This window comes from Dermochelys coriacea, chromosome 9, assembly GCF_009764565.3.
Source record: "Dermochelys coriacea isolate rDerCor1 chromosome 9, rDerCor1.pri.v4, whole genome shotgun sequence".
In the NCBI taxonomy this organism is placed as follows: Eukaryota; Metazoa; Chordata; order Testudines; family Dermochelyidae; genus Dermochelys; species Dermochelys coriacea.
Window position 1 is genome coordinate 51,776,691 of NC_050076.1, and position 12,146 is coordinate 51,788,836.

A 12,146-nucleotide genomic window follows, 5' to 3' on the forward strand; every position below is an offset into this window, starting at 1 on the left:
CACTGAGGTGAATGGACTCCAATGAGTTTTGGATCAGCCCCATAAGGAGATCTGAGATTACAAAGCCTTAATCACAGTAGCAAAATAAAGCCTGAACAGCATGCTGCTCTGCTCAGCTGCTGATGATTTGGAGCTAGTTTTTTCTGGTAGTGCTATTCACACACAATGGAGACACGGAAGTGTTCTCAGCACAACTAAACGCCAGCTGGGGAATGAATGAAGCCTATGGTGTGAGGCAGCAGTCATTAGCTAGTGTGTTTCTTTGCTCATTTAGACAGTAAGCTCATTGAAGCTGGGAGTGCCTCTTCTGTGTGTTTGTACAGTCCCTGGCACGATGGGGCCTTGACCCAGGCTGGGGCCACTAGGGTCTCCTACAGTAATAATATTTACAAATAAGTAAGGGGGTCTTAGGTGTGCATACAAACTAGTGAAGTTCTAATGCTTTGCATGGCTAATCCCCATTATTAAAGGACTGTATTTTACCTTCCATTTTTCTTTGCATTCTTTTCTTTCTAACTTTTTTCTTCTTCTTGCTTCCTCTTGCTTTTATTCCTTTCTTTTGCATCACCAGCTCTTCTTTCCTCTCTCTTAACCGTGCATGTTGGCTGGCCAGGCTAACTCTTTCTTTACGCACCTTTCCGGGTCATCCTTGTTGAAACAAGAGACTCTCTCGCCTCGTGGCTTCATAAAATTTAACAAACACAGTCGTCATTTATATTTGAAACCACGGCACCCGAACACCAGCTGCCTGACGCCGAAAGGTCTCTGTGCATGCTACCCTGGCGCTAACTATTGCTACAAGCAGCCATTGCCTAGATTACAAATGTACACCATTTTACAGAAAAACTCCTTCATGAGCACTTCGTGGTTCCCTTTCCCAGCGATCATTTCCAGGATGAGCATGTGCCTTAGACTGAAGAAATTGCACTCTTTTGCCTCTGATCCATTAAGCCAACTACAGCCCAGTGTCTGAAACGACACTGCACAGCAAACTTCAGGCTTTTTTGCTTTTACTCTACTCTTGGCCACTGTGCTCCTGTTCCTTCCAGGTCCCACACGGCCCATCCTCATTCCTACACGTGACGTGACACGACAAGACCCGAGCAGCTTGGCAATTCAGTATGACTTTATTGAGAAAGGGAAGGTTAGAAAAGCAACAGCATTTTGGTGCCAGCCTGAGGTGCCATATGCGGAGCAGAGAGGCACTTGGGTGGGAATGTAGGAGAACGGCCCCTTTTCCGCATGGTCCGCTTGCTAACCAAAGCCATCCGTCGCTGTAGTGGAGCATGAACGCCGTTAGAACAGCCACCTTTCCCTCAGCAAAGGCAATGGAAGAGGATCAGGGTCAAGCCCTATTTCTGCAGCACACACGCCCATTGTTAGTTCGTTCCATCTTTAGTCCATTGGGGACATAACCGAGAAGCTAGTAAAGCTGTAGGCAGGCGTGAGGGCCAGCTATTTCCTTTGTAACCCAACCATCTCTCATTATCCACAGTTCCCTCAGGAAGAGTCCTTCTCCCAGAGCCTCTTCTGGGACAGTGTCCATGGGAGGGTATAAGCCGGCCTCCTGCACTGGCTCCCCACGCACAGCACTGCTGGGGGCAGAAGAAAACTGCACGTGTGGAAACAGGAACATGCACACCCAGAGTGAAACCAAACTACAACGATACAGGTCCCCTTTGGTACTTTACATCCAGAAAGCCTGTACAGACAGTAACTAGCTAACTCCCTCCCACCAGACAGTAACTAGCTAACCCACCCAGACAGACAGAAACTAGCTAACCCCCCACCCCAAGACAGACAGACAGTAACGAGCTAACCCCCTAGACAGACAGACAGAAACTAGCTAACACTCCCAGAAAGACATTAACTAGCTAACCACCCCCCCCCCAGACAGACAGACAGACAGTAACTAGCTAACACGCCCAGACAGACAGAAACTAGCTAACACTCCCAGAAAGACATTCACTAGCTAACCACCCCCCCCAGACAGACAGACAGACAGACAGACAGTAACTAGCTAACACGCCCAGACAGACAGAAACTAGCTAACCCACCCAGACAGACAGAAACTAGCTAACACTCCCAGAAAGACATTAACTAGCTAACCACCACCCCCAGACAGACAGACAGACAGAAACTAGATAACCCCCAACCCCCAGACAGACAGACAGTAACTAGCTAACACTCCCAGATAGACATTAACTAGCTAACTGCCCCCCCAGACAGACAGACAGAAAGACAGAAACTAGCTAACACTCCCAGACAGACAGAAACTAGCTAACCCCCAACCTCCAGACAGACAGACAGTAACTAGCTAACACTCCCAGATAGACATTAACTAGCTAACTGCCCCCCCAGAACGAACAGACAGAAAGACAGAAACTAGCTAACACTCCCAGACAGACAGAAACTAGCTAACCCCCAACCCCCAGACAGACAGACAGTAACTAGCTAACCCGCCCAGCCAGTATCTAGCTAATCGCCCAGCAGTGCTGGCTCATCCCCTCCTGTGACCAATGCCCCAAGAGGGGGCTCTAGGAGAAGGGCTCTCACCAGGCTCCTCTCATGGAGCTCCTCCCATTGCCCATTGGGGCGGGACTTTCTGCTTTACAGGCCCCACCCTCAGACTCAGCAGATCCCCAGGGCCTGCCGGTGTTACTGTGCCACTGCGTTGAGTCTGGCCCCATTCCTGGTAGCATCCCCTGGCTGCAGCGGCCCCGGGGCCCTGAGAGGCATGGGCAGGAGGTGGGGCGCAGTGCTGAGAACTGCTGCAGGAGGCAGGCGGGGCTCTGCCCCCCTCCCCTTAGGAGCCGGAGGAATCTTGTGGTAGGGAAGGGGCTGCCTCCCCCTGCACACACACCCCCCCCTGCAGGAGGAGCAGATGCAGGGCTGGGGAAAGGGCCAATGGGGGCTCAGCACTGATGAGGGGGCTGAGGTTGTATAGTTAATTATTGCCTGGGGGGGTACAGATGTAGGCTGGGGGGGCAGGACTCAGAATTAATGAGTTAGAACGTTGGGGTTTGGGGAGACACTGGAAGCGCTACCCCATGGAGCAGCAGTGAGAGCCTCTGCAGGGGGCAGAGTCCCCAACTCTGTGTGCTGGGGAGAGCTGGCAGCATGGCAACTATCACACATACACTGGGGAGAGCTGGCAGCCCTGTTACTATCACACACACACACACAAGAGCTGGCAGCATGTTAACTATCACACAGAGAGATACACTCATACACACACAGATACACACTGGGGAGAGCGGGCAGCATGCTAACTAGCACACACACACAGACAGAGATACACAAACACACACACATGGGAGAGCTGGCAACACACACACACACACACACACACACATACAGGGAAGAGCTGGCAGCATTGATTGTCACAATTTTTTTTTCAAAAATCCAAAACTAGCTCAAACCCATCCTTGCACTCTTTAAACCAAAACCCTCCTGACTTGGGGGCCAATCTCATGATTGGTGGGGTCTGACTCATGATTGGGTTGGGCGGTACTGGGGAGGGCCTGGGCAAACAGCTCATTTTTCTCCTCTCATCAGGGAACGTTGCCCAGGACCCAGAAGGGGGCAGGTGGGGGTGAGTTGACCCCATTGAACAGCGACCCAGGTAGGAGGCCCCAGGGCTGAGTGTGAGTCTCTCTGGCATGACAGAAGCTAACGGTGACTCACTGATCTCCCACTTCTGGGGCATTCTCCTCGGCTGAAGGTACCAACACACACTGGTTTGGCTTGTGCGCCCATCTAGCTTCCTGGCCGTGGATGCTCCCAGCGCAGGGACCCAGAGCAGGGCCTTCCACACAGAGCTGCCAGGCTCTTCTCTATACCCCAACATGCTCGTGTGCAGAGCCCAACCAGCACATAGCATGAACAGGCAGACTCCCGGCCTGCCCCCAAAGCCGTTCTCGCCCATATGGGATGAGGAGTGGCAGGTGCTGTAATGGTGGCTGACCCCTCTATCAGTGCGGAGGGCTCCCTCTAGCAGGGAACTTGGGGTGGGGCTGGGGAAAGGCAGCCTGGGGCAGTTATTGGTTTCTTAGGCTCCAGGGTCACATGGCTGTGTCAATTGCAGGCACAGGCCCTGTGTGTTGGTCTCATGCTGATGGTGCTGAGCAGACCCTGACTGCTTAGCGGCACAACTTAGGATCCCCGCACTCCCTCCAGATGCTGAAGACCGTTGATATCCGGCTGCACATTCTGCTGTCCGGAACACCACCCTCTGGAATGACAGAGGTAGGCAGGACTATGGGGTTCTGCTCTCTAACCTTCTGCAGAGGCCAGGACGTATCCTGTAGTGTCTTAGTTAGCAATGAGTAACCCGCCATGGCAAGGGATGTGACGTAAACAGGGGCACTGCTGTTCCCCTACAAGCTTGTGGCCACGGTTCGGTTAATAACAAAATACATTTTCATGTTTCTATCAAGTGTCACATAAAACCCTCATAGAAAACCTTGTGCAAGCAAGTCAGAAGCAGATTGCTTCCCCCGAGGCGTTTCTTGAAACAGTGCTCTGTGCTTGGCATTATAGGACCGTGCTGATGGTCTCTTTGGGGACCTGGGTGCTAGGCAGTGATTTAAGGTACTCCAGGTGCTTCCTGGCATCTTCCTGGTTGTGTCGAACGTAATACACCACGTAGGTGATGACCATGGTGAACCAGCCGAACATGGTGATGAACATGGCAACATCCGTGGTCTTTTGATGGATGTTACAGAAATTGACACCAGAGTCCAGGACCTGGATCAAAGGTTTCCCGACATATTCTTCGCGCACAGAGGTTTGGCAGGTGATCTCGTTCACTGACTCAGGATCTAGCTTCACTTCCCAGAGCATCTCCTGCAAAGCACACTCACAGTGCCACGGGTTATTGGACAAGCGGATCTTAGCATTCAATTTGACCAAGGCTTCCTTGGGAATACTCTGAATAAGATTATTGGAAAGATCCAGCGTCCGCAGCCCGTCTGCCACCCCTCTGAAAGCTGCCATGTCTATCTTCTCAATGGCGTTTCTGGAGAGGTCCAGCTCTTCCAAGTGGTTCAGGTGTTTGAACGCGTTGTTGGGGATCTGGGTGATTTTATTTGCATCGAGCTTCACAAACACAGCATCTTTGGGAATGTCCTTTGGGATTTCGTCCAAATGCTTTGAGCTGCACAGCACAGCCATGGCTCCCGAGTGATCTGTGCACTGGCAGGGCTGGGGGCAGGAGGTCCACACAGGAGGGATGCACAGGAGAAGGCAGAAGAAGACGCGTGTAGAGGACAGCTGTGCCAGTGAGGATGCTGGGTGTGCCAGGAACATTCTGATCATCGTCTCAACGGGGCACACTTCTGCATGGCTGCTTGGGAAATGTTAGTCTTTGCCAGCTAACCTCTCCAGGTGTGCAAAGGGAGTAGCTGGAGGCAAGTCACATCCTCTCTTTTCTTGTCTTTCAAAGTGCGCTCTTTTGTTTCTGACAGCAAAAACAGGGAGGGGAAATTGACATTATTTTTCTTGACACTATGAAACACTTAGATCTCTCCATGTCTGATCTACATTAGCAAAGCAAGCTCTGGGTTAATCTGCTAAATCTGTGCCCCATCCCCTAACAAGGTCATCTACCATCATCTCTGATAGGCTCCATTCAGATGAAAGTTATTTCTCTGCATTTTTCAGATTTTTAAATGAAAGGGTCAGTTATTGAGGGCCTTGGTGTGACATGGATACACCCTGGCACAGGGAAGTAATTCCCCACTCCATGCACAGCTGTGGAGACTTCTCAGCCCTGGGGACCAGGTGCACAGGTGCAAGGGTGTTGCCGCTGAGTAGTGAATGGGATGGGCGGAGCCCCAACACAGAGTTGATATTGCACAAAGGTTCTTATAATCAGTTGCTGGGACAGTGTTGCCAACCTCAAGTGTTAAAAAAAGACATGAACCAGACCATTCAGATTTGTGAGATTGGCTTACAAATTATGAGATTGTAACAAATAATCAAAGCAGGGTTGTTTTCATTTGTCCTCTAGTGTGTGAGCCTTTAGAGGTCACTATTTCAAGCTTTTCTTTGCACCCAAGTCAATTAGGAAGTTACTTTAAAACAAAAGAACACCGAGATTATGATGGGATAACATGATTCCAGGAGCTGGAGCTTTAAGAAAAACACTAAATATCACATAGGATTGAGAGAGATGGCAACACTGAAATTAACACACACACACATTTACATGCCTGTTCTCCAAACAAATGATCATTTCATCAGTATGAGAGCTTGGGGGTGGGAGGTAACACTAATTTGAAAACAAAATAAAGCCTAATATTAGGAAAGATGAGGACAAACTGGAGAGAGTCCTGAGGAGAGCAACAAAAATGATAAATGGTTTAGAAAACTTGCCCTATGTGGAAAGACAAAAAAAGGGCATGGTTAGTCTTGAGAAAAGGAGACTGACGGGGGGACCTGAGAACCATCTTCAAATCTGTGAAGGGCTGTTACAGTGAGGACGGTGATCATGGGTGTCATGTATAAGAGGCCAGGGGAGGCTGAGCCTCCCCCAAAAGGCCAGCGACACACGGGGGAGAAGTGCGGCAGACGTGGCACGGGTCATCCCTCAAGCGGCGCATCGGCCTGCTGCCGCCTTTGGGCACCAGAAGCAAAGCCCCATAGAATTGGGGAGCCCCGCCCACGCTCTGCTCCATCTCTTCCCCCAATTCCCGGCTCTCCTTCTGCCTCTTCCCACCCCCGCTTGGCCTTTTCCCCTGAGGCCCCGCCCCCTTCCTGTCCCTGCTCCTCCTCCTTCCATGAGGACCCCCCCCACCCTCTGCTCACCTAAGGCAGAAAAAAGTGATGGGGGCATGGCCCCATAGCCCCCTTGGTGGCCCGCCCTTCTGTGAAGGGGGTGGAGAGGAGCAAGCAGCTGGTGAGGGGAGTCTCGGGGGAAGAATCAGAGAGGAGCAAGGGGCCGGAGCAGGGTCTCGGGGGAAGAGGCAGAGAGGAGTGAGCAGCGGGCGGGCGGAGCCTCGCGGTAGGGGGCGGTAAGAGCCGGTGCGAGGGCAGGGCCTCGGGGGAAGAGAATGACTGGGCACGGGGCCTCGGTGTCAGGGCCACGGTCCAGGTGCAGGTGCCCCCCCCCAACTTCTAGGGAGCTTCTGGCACGTGTGTGTGAGCCGCCCCAAACAGAAGACTCATGCGCCACCGATGACTGTGATCAATGGTTCTCCGTGTCCATTGAGGGTAGAACAGGAAGTAATGGGTTTAACTGCAGCAAGGGAGGTTTAGGTTAGAGATTAGGAAACATGGTCTAACTCTCAGGGGAGTTAACTGTGGAACAGGCTTCCAAACGAAGGTTGTGGAATCCACATCACTGGAGGTTGCTAAGAACAGGTTGGACAAACACCCGCCAGGGCTGGTCTAGTTTACTTGGTCCTGCCTCAGTGCAGGGGCTTTAAGTGAGTTGGATTAATACAGTAATTAGAACGGTTACCTGCCCCAGGCTATGGGCACCCCTGCCACAAATGACAAGAACAAACAACAGCTTCCCCCCAGATCTAGCAGAGCTCAACCCCAGCCACTCTCCAGCCTGCCCTGCCCAGCCTAGATCTAACCCCACACTTTCTGCGGCAACCCCCGCACATATTGCAGTGTGTGCAGACCTGCGGAGGAGCTTGTTCCCAGCGCTGCAAGACCCTCATGGAATTCCTCTGTTGACCCCAGATCTGGCCATCCCGGCATGGCAAGAGAGGCAGGGTCTCCACTCAGCAGGTTCCAAAGCATTTAGGCCCCAATTCAGCCAAGCACTTAAGCATGTGCTTAAATACTCTCTTAAATAGGGATGGATTAAGTGCATGCTTGAAGTTAAAGCATTATGCTGAATCAAGGTCTTCTGGCTTTACAGGTCAAAGCCAACTCCTTCAATTCAATCCAGAAGCCATATCTATGAATGGGGTTACACAGGTCTAAGATCGGTGCAGAATTTAGCCTGATAAATCCATATTAAACTGGCTTTCAAAAGCTGAAGCTAGACACTGAGCTGAAAGTTTGATTATCCAGAGGGGTCGTGGCCATGCCAAGCGACAGAGAACAATGATTACGCCCAGCTTCATTTCACTGGGAAGCACAATTTTACTACCAGCCTGTCTGCATCTTCCTCGGCTGCCTGGCAATGTTTGGCAAGAGGGTTCTTTCGTTACAGCGAATGCCAGTGTGGCACAGCTTTCAATCGGACCCATCTGCAATATGCTCAGTCACCTAGGCTGGGCAGGGGCACTTTATAGCTAATAACTAGAGAAAGGGCATATTTCCTAAGAGCCCGCTCTCCTCTCCCTGAATACAATCCTGCTGCTTCTGTAGGGTGGAAGATCACTAGGAACCTGACCTGCTAATGGCACTTCTTGTTTGCTAAATCCGCAATGAAAAGGCACCTTACCTGAGTTGAGGTAAAACCCATTTGGCTGCCGTTCAGGTTTTGTTATTCTCCTCCTTCAGCTGCCAAGCATGTAGCCAGTGCTGTCCCTCCAGCCCAGTATGCCTGAGTCTGGGTGAGATCCAGCAGGGCTAGCGGAGTTTAAACCCCATCCACCACTTGTTGCTGTCTGTTCAGTCCTCATGTCTCCATCTCTGTGGTGCTTTCCTTCGCCTTGGCATACACACAAGCCACACACCATGCAGATGGGCTGTAATTGGACAGCATCTGCCTGTCACTGACATCCTCGCTGCGCATCCTTGGATTTTTTAAAGGGACAGCCTAGTAATAACTCAACCACATAAACAACCTCAATCTCTTCCCCACACATCCCTGTGTCATGCTGGCAGGTGTGTACATCGCAGTAGGTTCTGGGCATGATTACCAGGCAATCGGTAATAGATGGGAAGAGGTAGAGTAGTAGCTCTCTCACGAGTGCTTTCAAATTCCCTCCAAATTTCTGTCTTCGGTGCAGTGTCTTCTCCTGCTGACAGGAGGGTTTTAAACTGCTCCCAAGAGACTGGATCTTACCTGCCACTGGCGTTGGCTGTGGCTCCCCTTGTCCCAGGGATGGGCCAGCCCTTCCTGCTGGAGTCTCAGTGGCTGGCTGCTTTGGGTTCTGTCCCTGAGGGGTGAGAGGGCGTCTCTGGCACTGAAATGAATCCAGCAGCCTCACAGAAGGGTGTACGGTGAGAGTTGGGGCAGGGTTGTGGCACTGGCCTTGGCTGGCACTCAGGAGATCTGGGGTCTAGTCTCAGCTCCACCGTCACCTCGGGGGTGAGTCATGGACTCTCTCTGGGTGGAATACCCTTCCCTATCTCTCCTTGTCCCCCACAAAGGGAGAGCTCCCCAAGTGCCATGCTGGCTGGGCGAGGTTAGCTCTCTCCTCCACAGCACATTGGCACTGCTTGCATCTGACCCTGGGCGCCCCCTCTAATGTGCCCTGCAGACTGAGCCCTCAGCTTGCCTACAGTGCTTCCCTGGGGAAATCTATACTGTGACTGCTCCTGTCCTGTGGCTGCGTACAGGGTGTCTCCCCATTCCCCTGCTCCTGAGCGACCAGTTCCAGGCTCTGTGGGGCAGGGGCTGTCTCTCAGGAGCTCTGATCTTGGGTGGAGCCTCAAGGTGCTGCCATACTGGTTAATCACATTGTTTTCTGGGCCTCCTATCAGCCCTGACCCACTAGCAGCCACTCAGGGAGCAGGGGCCAGGGTGACATCTTTGCCCCAAATAGCCCAGCAGATTGCACGAGGGAAACCATTCTGTCGACAGCAGGGTGATCCACACTGTCTCTGCCCTGCCTCTTTCTGCCCAGGCTGGCCACTTTGCACCTGTGCCAACTGAGCAGCCTTCGCCAAGGGAAGTGTGGCCCAGGAAGGGTTGTGGTCACACTGGGGCTGGTCCTGGAGCTGTCACCCAGCTACTCAGGAGCCATGCGAAGCAGATGGGCTCTGCCCTGGTACTGACAGGCTCCCGGCTGGCCATTGCACAGCACTGCCTCATTAGCCCAGCACATGCCAAAGCCCTTGTGATCTCCCTGCTGAGGCCATGCTCACTTGGGGCAAACTCAGCCCCCCAGCACGAGCCCTGCCAGAGAAGCATGCAGTGGAGGAGGCCAGGTCTTGGGGATGCACAGCCAGATCATCCCCTGCAAGTAGGGGCCCCGGCCTGCCAGCAGCTCCGTGGCTTTCGCGTAGGGAGAAACCTTTCATGCTCATCAGTTTAAAGCTGCACCGACTCCCTCTGAGGGGATGTGGAGAGTCAAACTCATCGGGGCTGCGCTAGTCCCCGTCACAACTGCTCGGAGGCTCCTGGCATTGAAATCTTGCCAAGTGTTTGGGACCAGCGCAGGGACCGGCCAACTGCTGTCCCAAAGGCATTGTACCATCTCTGCAGGGCACGTTCGGGGGATTAATAACTGCATTGCTGATGTGCCCAGCGAGCCGTGTGACTGCACCCCCACACAAACTCATGTGCCCCCGAGGACACCCCCAGCTATTCAGCTTCCCTGTAGGGACAGGACAGGCTTAGCATCTGTGCTCCTACCTGCCCCAGTCCCAATGCCATGGCCCTGTCTCAGTAGCTTCAGGCTGGCAGGGTGGCTGGGTTATGGGCAGATACAGATAATACAGTTACTTCACTGGGAGCTGCTGACACTCTTGGGAATGATAACAGCTTCGTCATGAGAATGCGCTAGCCCTGGGATGGCCAGAGGGCTAATTCCAGTATTACTTATGCTCTGTGGGTCAGTGTATTAATTTAGGACTAACCACCCCCCTCAACCTGCAGAACTCCCGAAGATCAAGAATGGAATGTGACATTTATGTAGCAACTAAACATCTAGTTATTATCCCTTAGTTGTTCAGTACCTTCACGTCACATTCAGTGGGAGATATGCTCGTAAGGTTTACAGCACTATTTCTGCCTCTGTCCTCTCTCCCTTCCCTGTCTGTTCCTCTCTCTTCCTCCATCTGCTGTTCCTCCCCTCTAGCAACGCCCCCTCAGATACAGTGATGAAGTAGTTAATGACAGGGGAAATGTCATCACTGGGCTGTAGGGGTCTCACTCCAATTAGATGACAAGCAGGTGGGAGAGTTCACAGCACAGAGCTGTTGTTTCAGGCTCTCTGCAGACTCAGGCAGACAGCACTGCAGTGGTTTATACTCGATCTATGTTCAGATGTTTTTCTTTACAAGTGCCAGGGCTAGAAACGGACTTGTTTGTTTCATACAAAAGCTTAGATTCTGCACAAGCCAACCTGTCTTGTGATCCATTCAAATGCCTCAGCTGGCCTGGCTCTGGGACACCCCTACTATAGGCTCAGACATGCATTTCTGTCTTTTTAGCCTAAGCTGGACATTATTTCTCAGTCAATACCCCACATGCAGGCAGAGGAGTCCAAAGGTCAAGCAGAGGATGGTGGCACCACTTCTAGGGGGGATGCTGTACAGTGTACCTCCCCACATGGCCTGCAGGCCATCAGCCCAGACACAGAGAAGGAGACAGGACAGCAGATGAGCAAGGCCTATGTTTCAAAACATGAATTCATGCCAGAGAGGCTGGGGGTGAGTTCCCTCTCACTTATAATGATGTAAATCAGGAGTAGCTCCATGGAGAGCCATGGAATTACACTTGTGTAAAACCTGTGTATGTGCAAGCAGAATCAGTCCCAGTCTGCACACATGGCAGATAACAGGCCAAATCCTGAACTGGCAGAAATGACCACTGTCTATGCCAATTTCTACCAGCTGAGGATCTGGCCTAAAGCATATTGCATGGGGAAAGCCATCCCTTGAGCTCTCAGTGGCTTGGTGGCTACTAAGGACTAATTTCCCCCCTGGCCACAGGTATTTATTACAAATGTATCAATGGCATGAGAGGACACTTACTGAATTAATTCTCTATGTCCTTGTTAAGTGTGCTGGTATCTCCTCAAATGCCATTAAATCCCAGCCCAATGTGGAAAGGCCCCGCTCCAGGCAGAAGGGAAGAAATAAGATCAAATGGCATTTGTAGGGAAAGCCATTCCAGAAGGGTAGCAAGCTAAATGCTAAACATGGGAAATGCAGTGGTCTGGCAATGCTAATCTCGTCTAAATAAGGTCTCAGAACTGCTGTAAACTTGCCCAACCATTTCAGTACTGGAGTAAGCTATGGCCTAGGAATTTGTACACAAATTGTTTGGGTATTGGGGAACTTCTGTT

The 12,146-nt window shown here is 51.8% G+C and overlaps 1 protein-coding gene across 1 annotated transcript; it reads right to left on the bottom strand.

The window, feature by feature from the left end:
- Nucleotides 1–302: 302 nt before the first annotated feature.
- Nucleotides 303–8,666, bottom strand: LRRC3 (leucine rich repeat containing 3). Its single transcript, XM_038416776.2, has 2 exons — nucleotides 8,408–8,666; nucleotides 303–5,461 (listed from the first exon to the last, which is right to left on the bottom strand). The coding sequence occupies exon 2, from the start codon at nucleotides 5,317–5,319 to the stop codon at nucleotides 4,537–4,539; it is 783 nt and encodes a 260-aa protein (XP_038272704.1). The 5' UTR covers nucleotides 5,320–5,461; nucleotides 8,408–8,666; the 3' UTR covers nucleotides 303–4,536.
- Nucleotides 8,667–12,146: the final 3,480 nt, after the last annotated feature.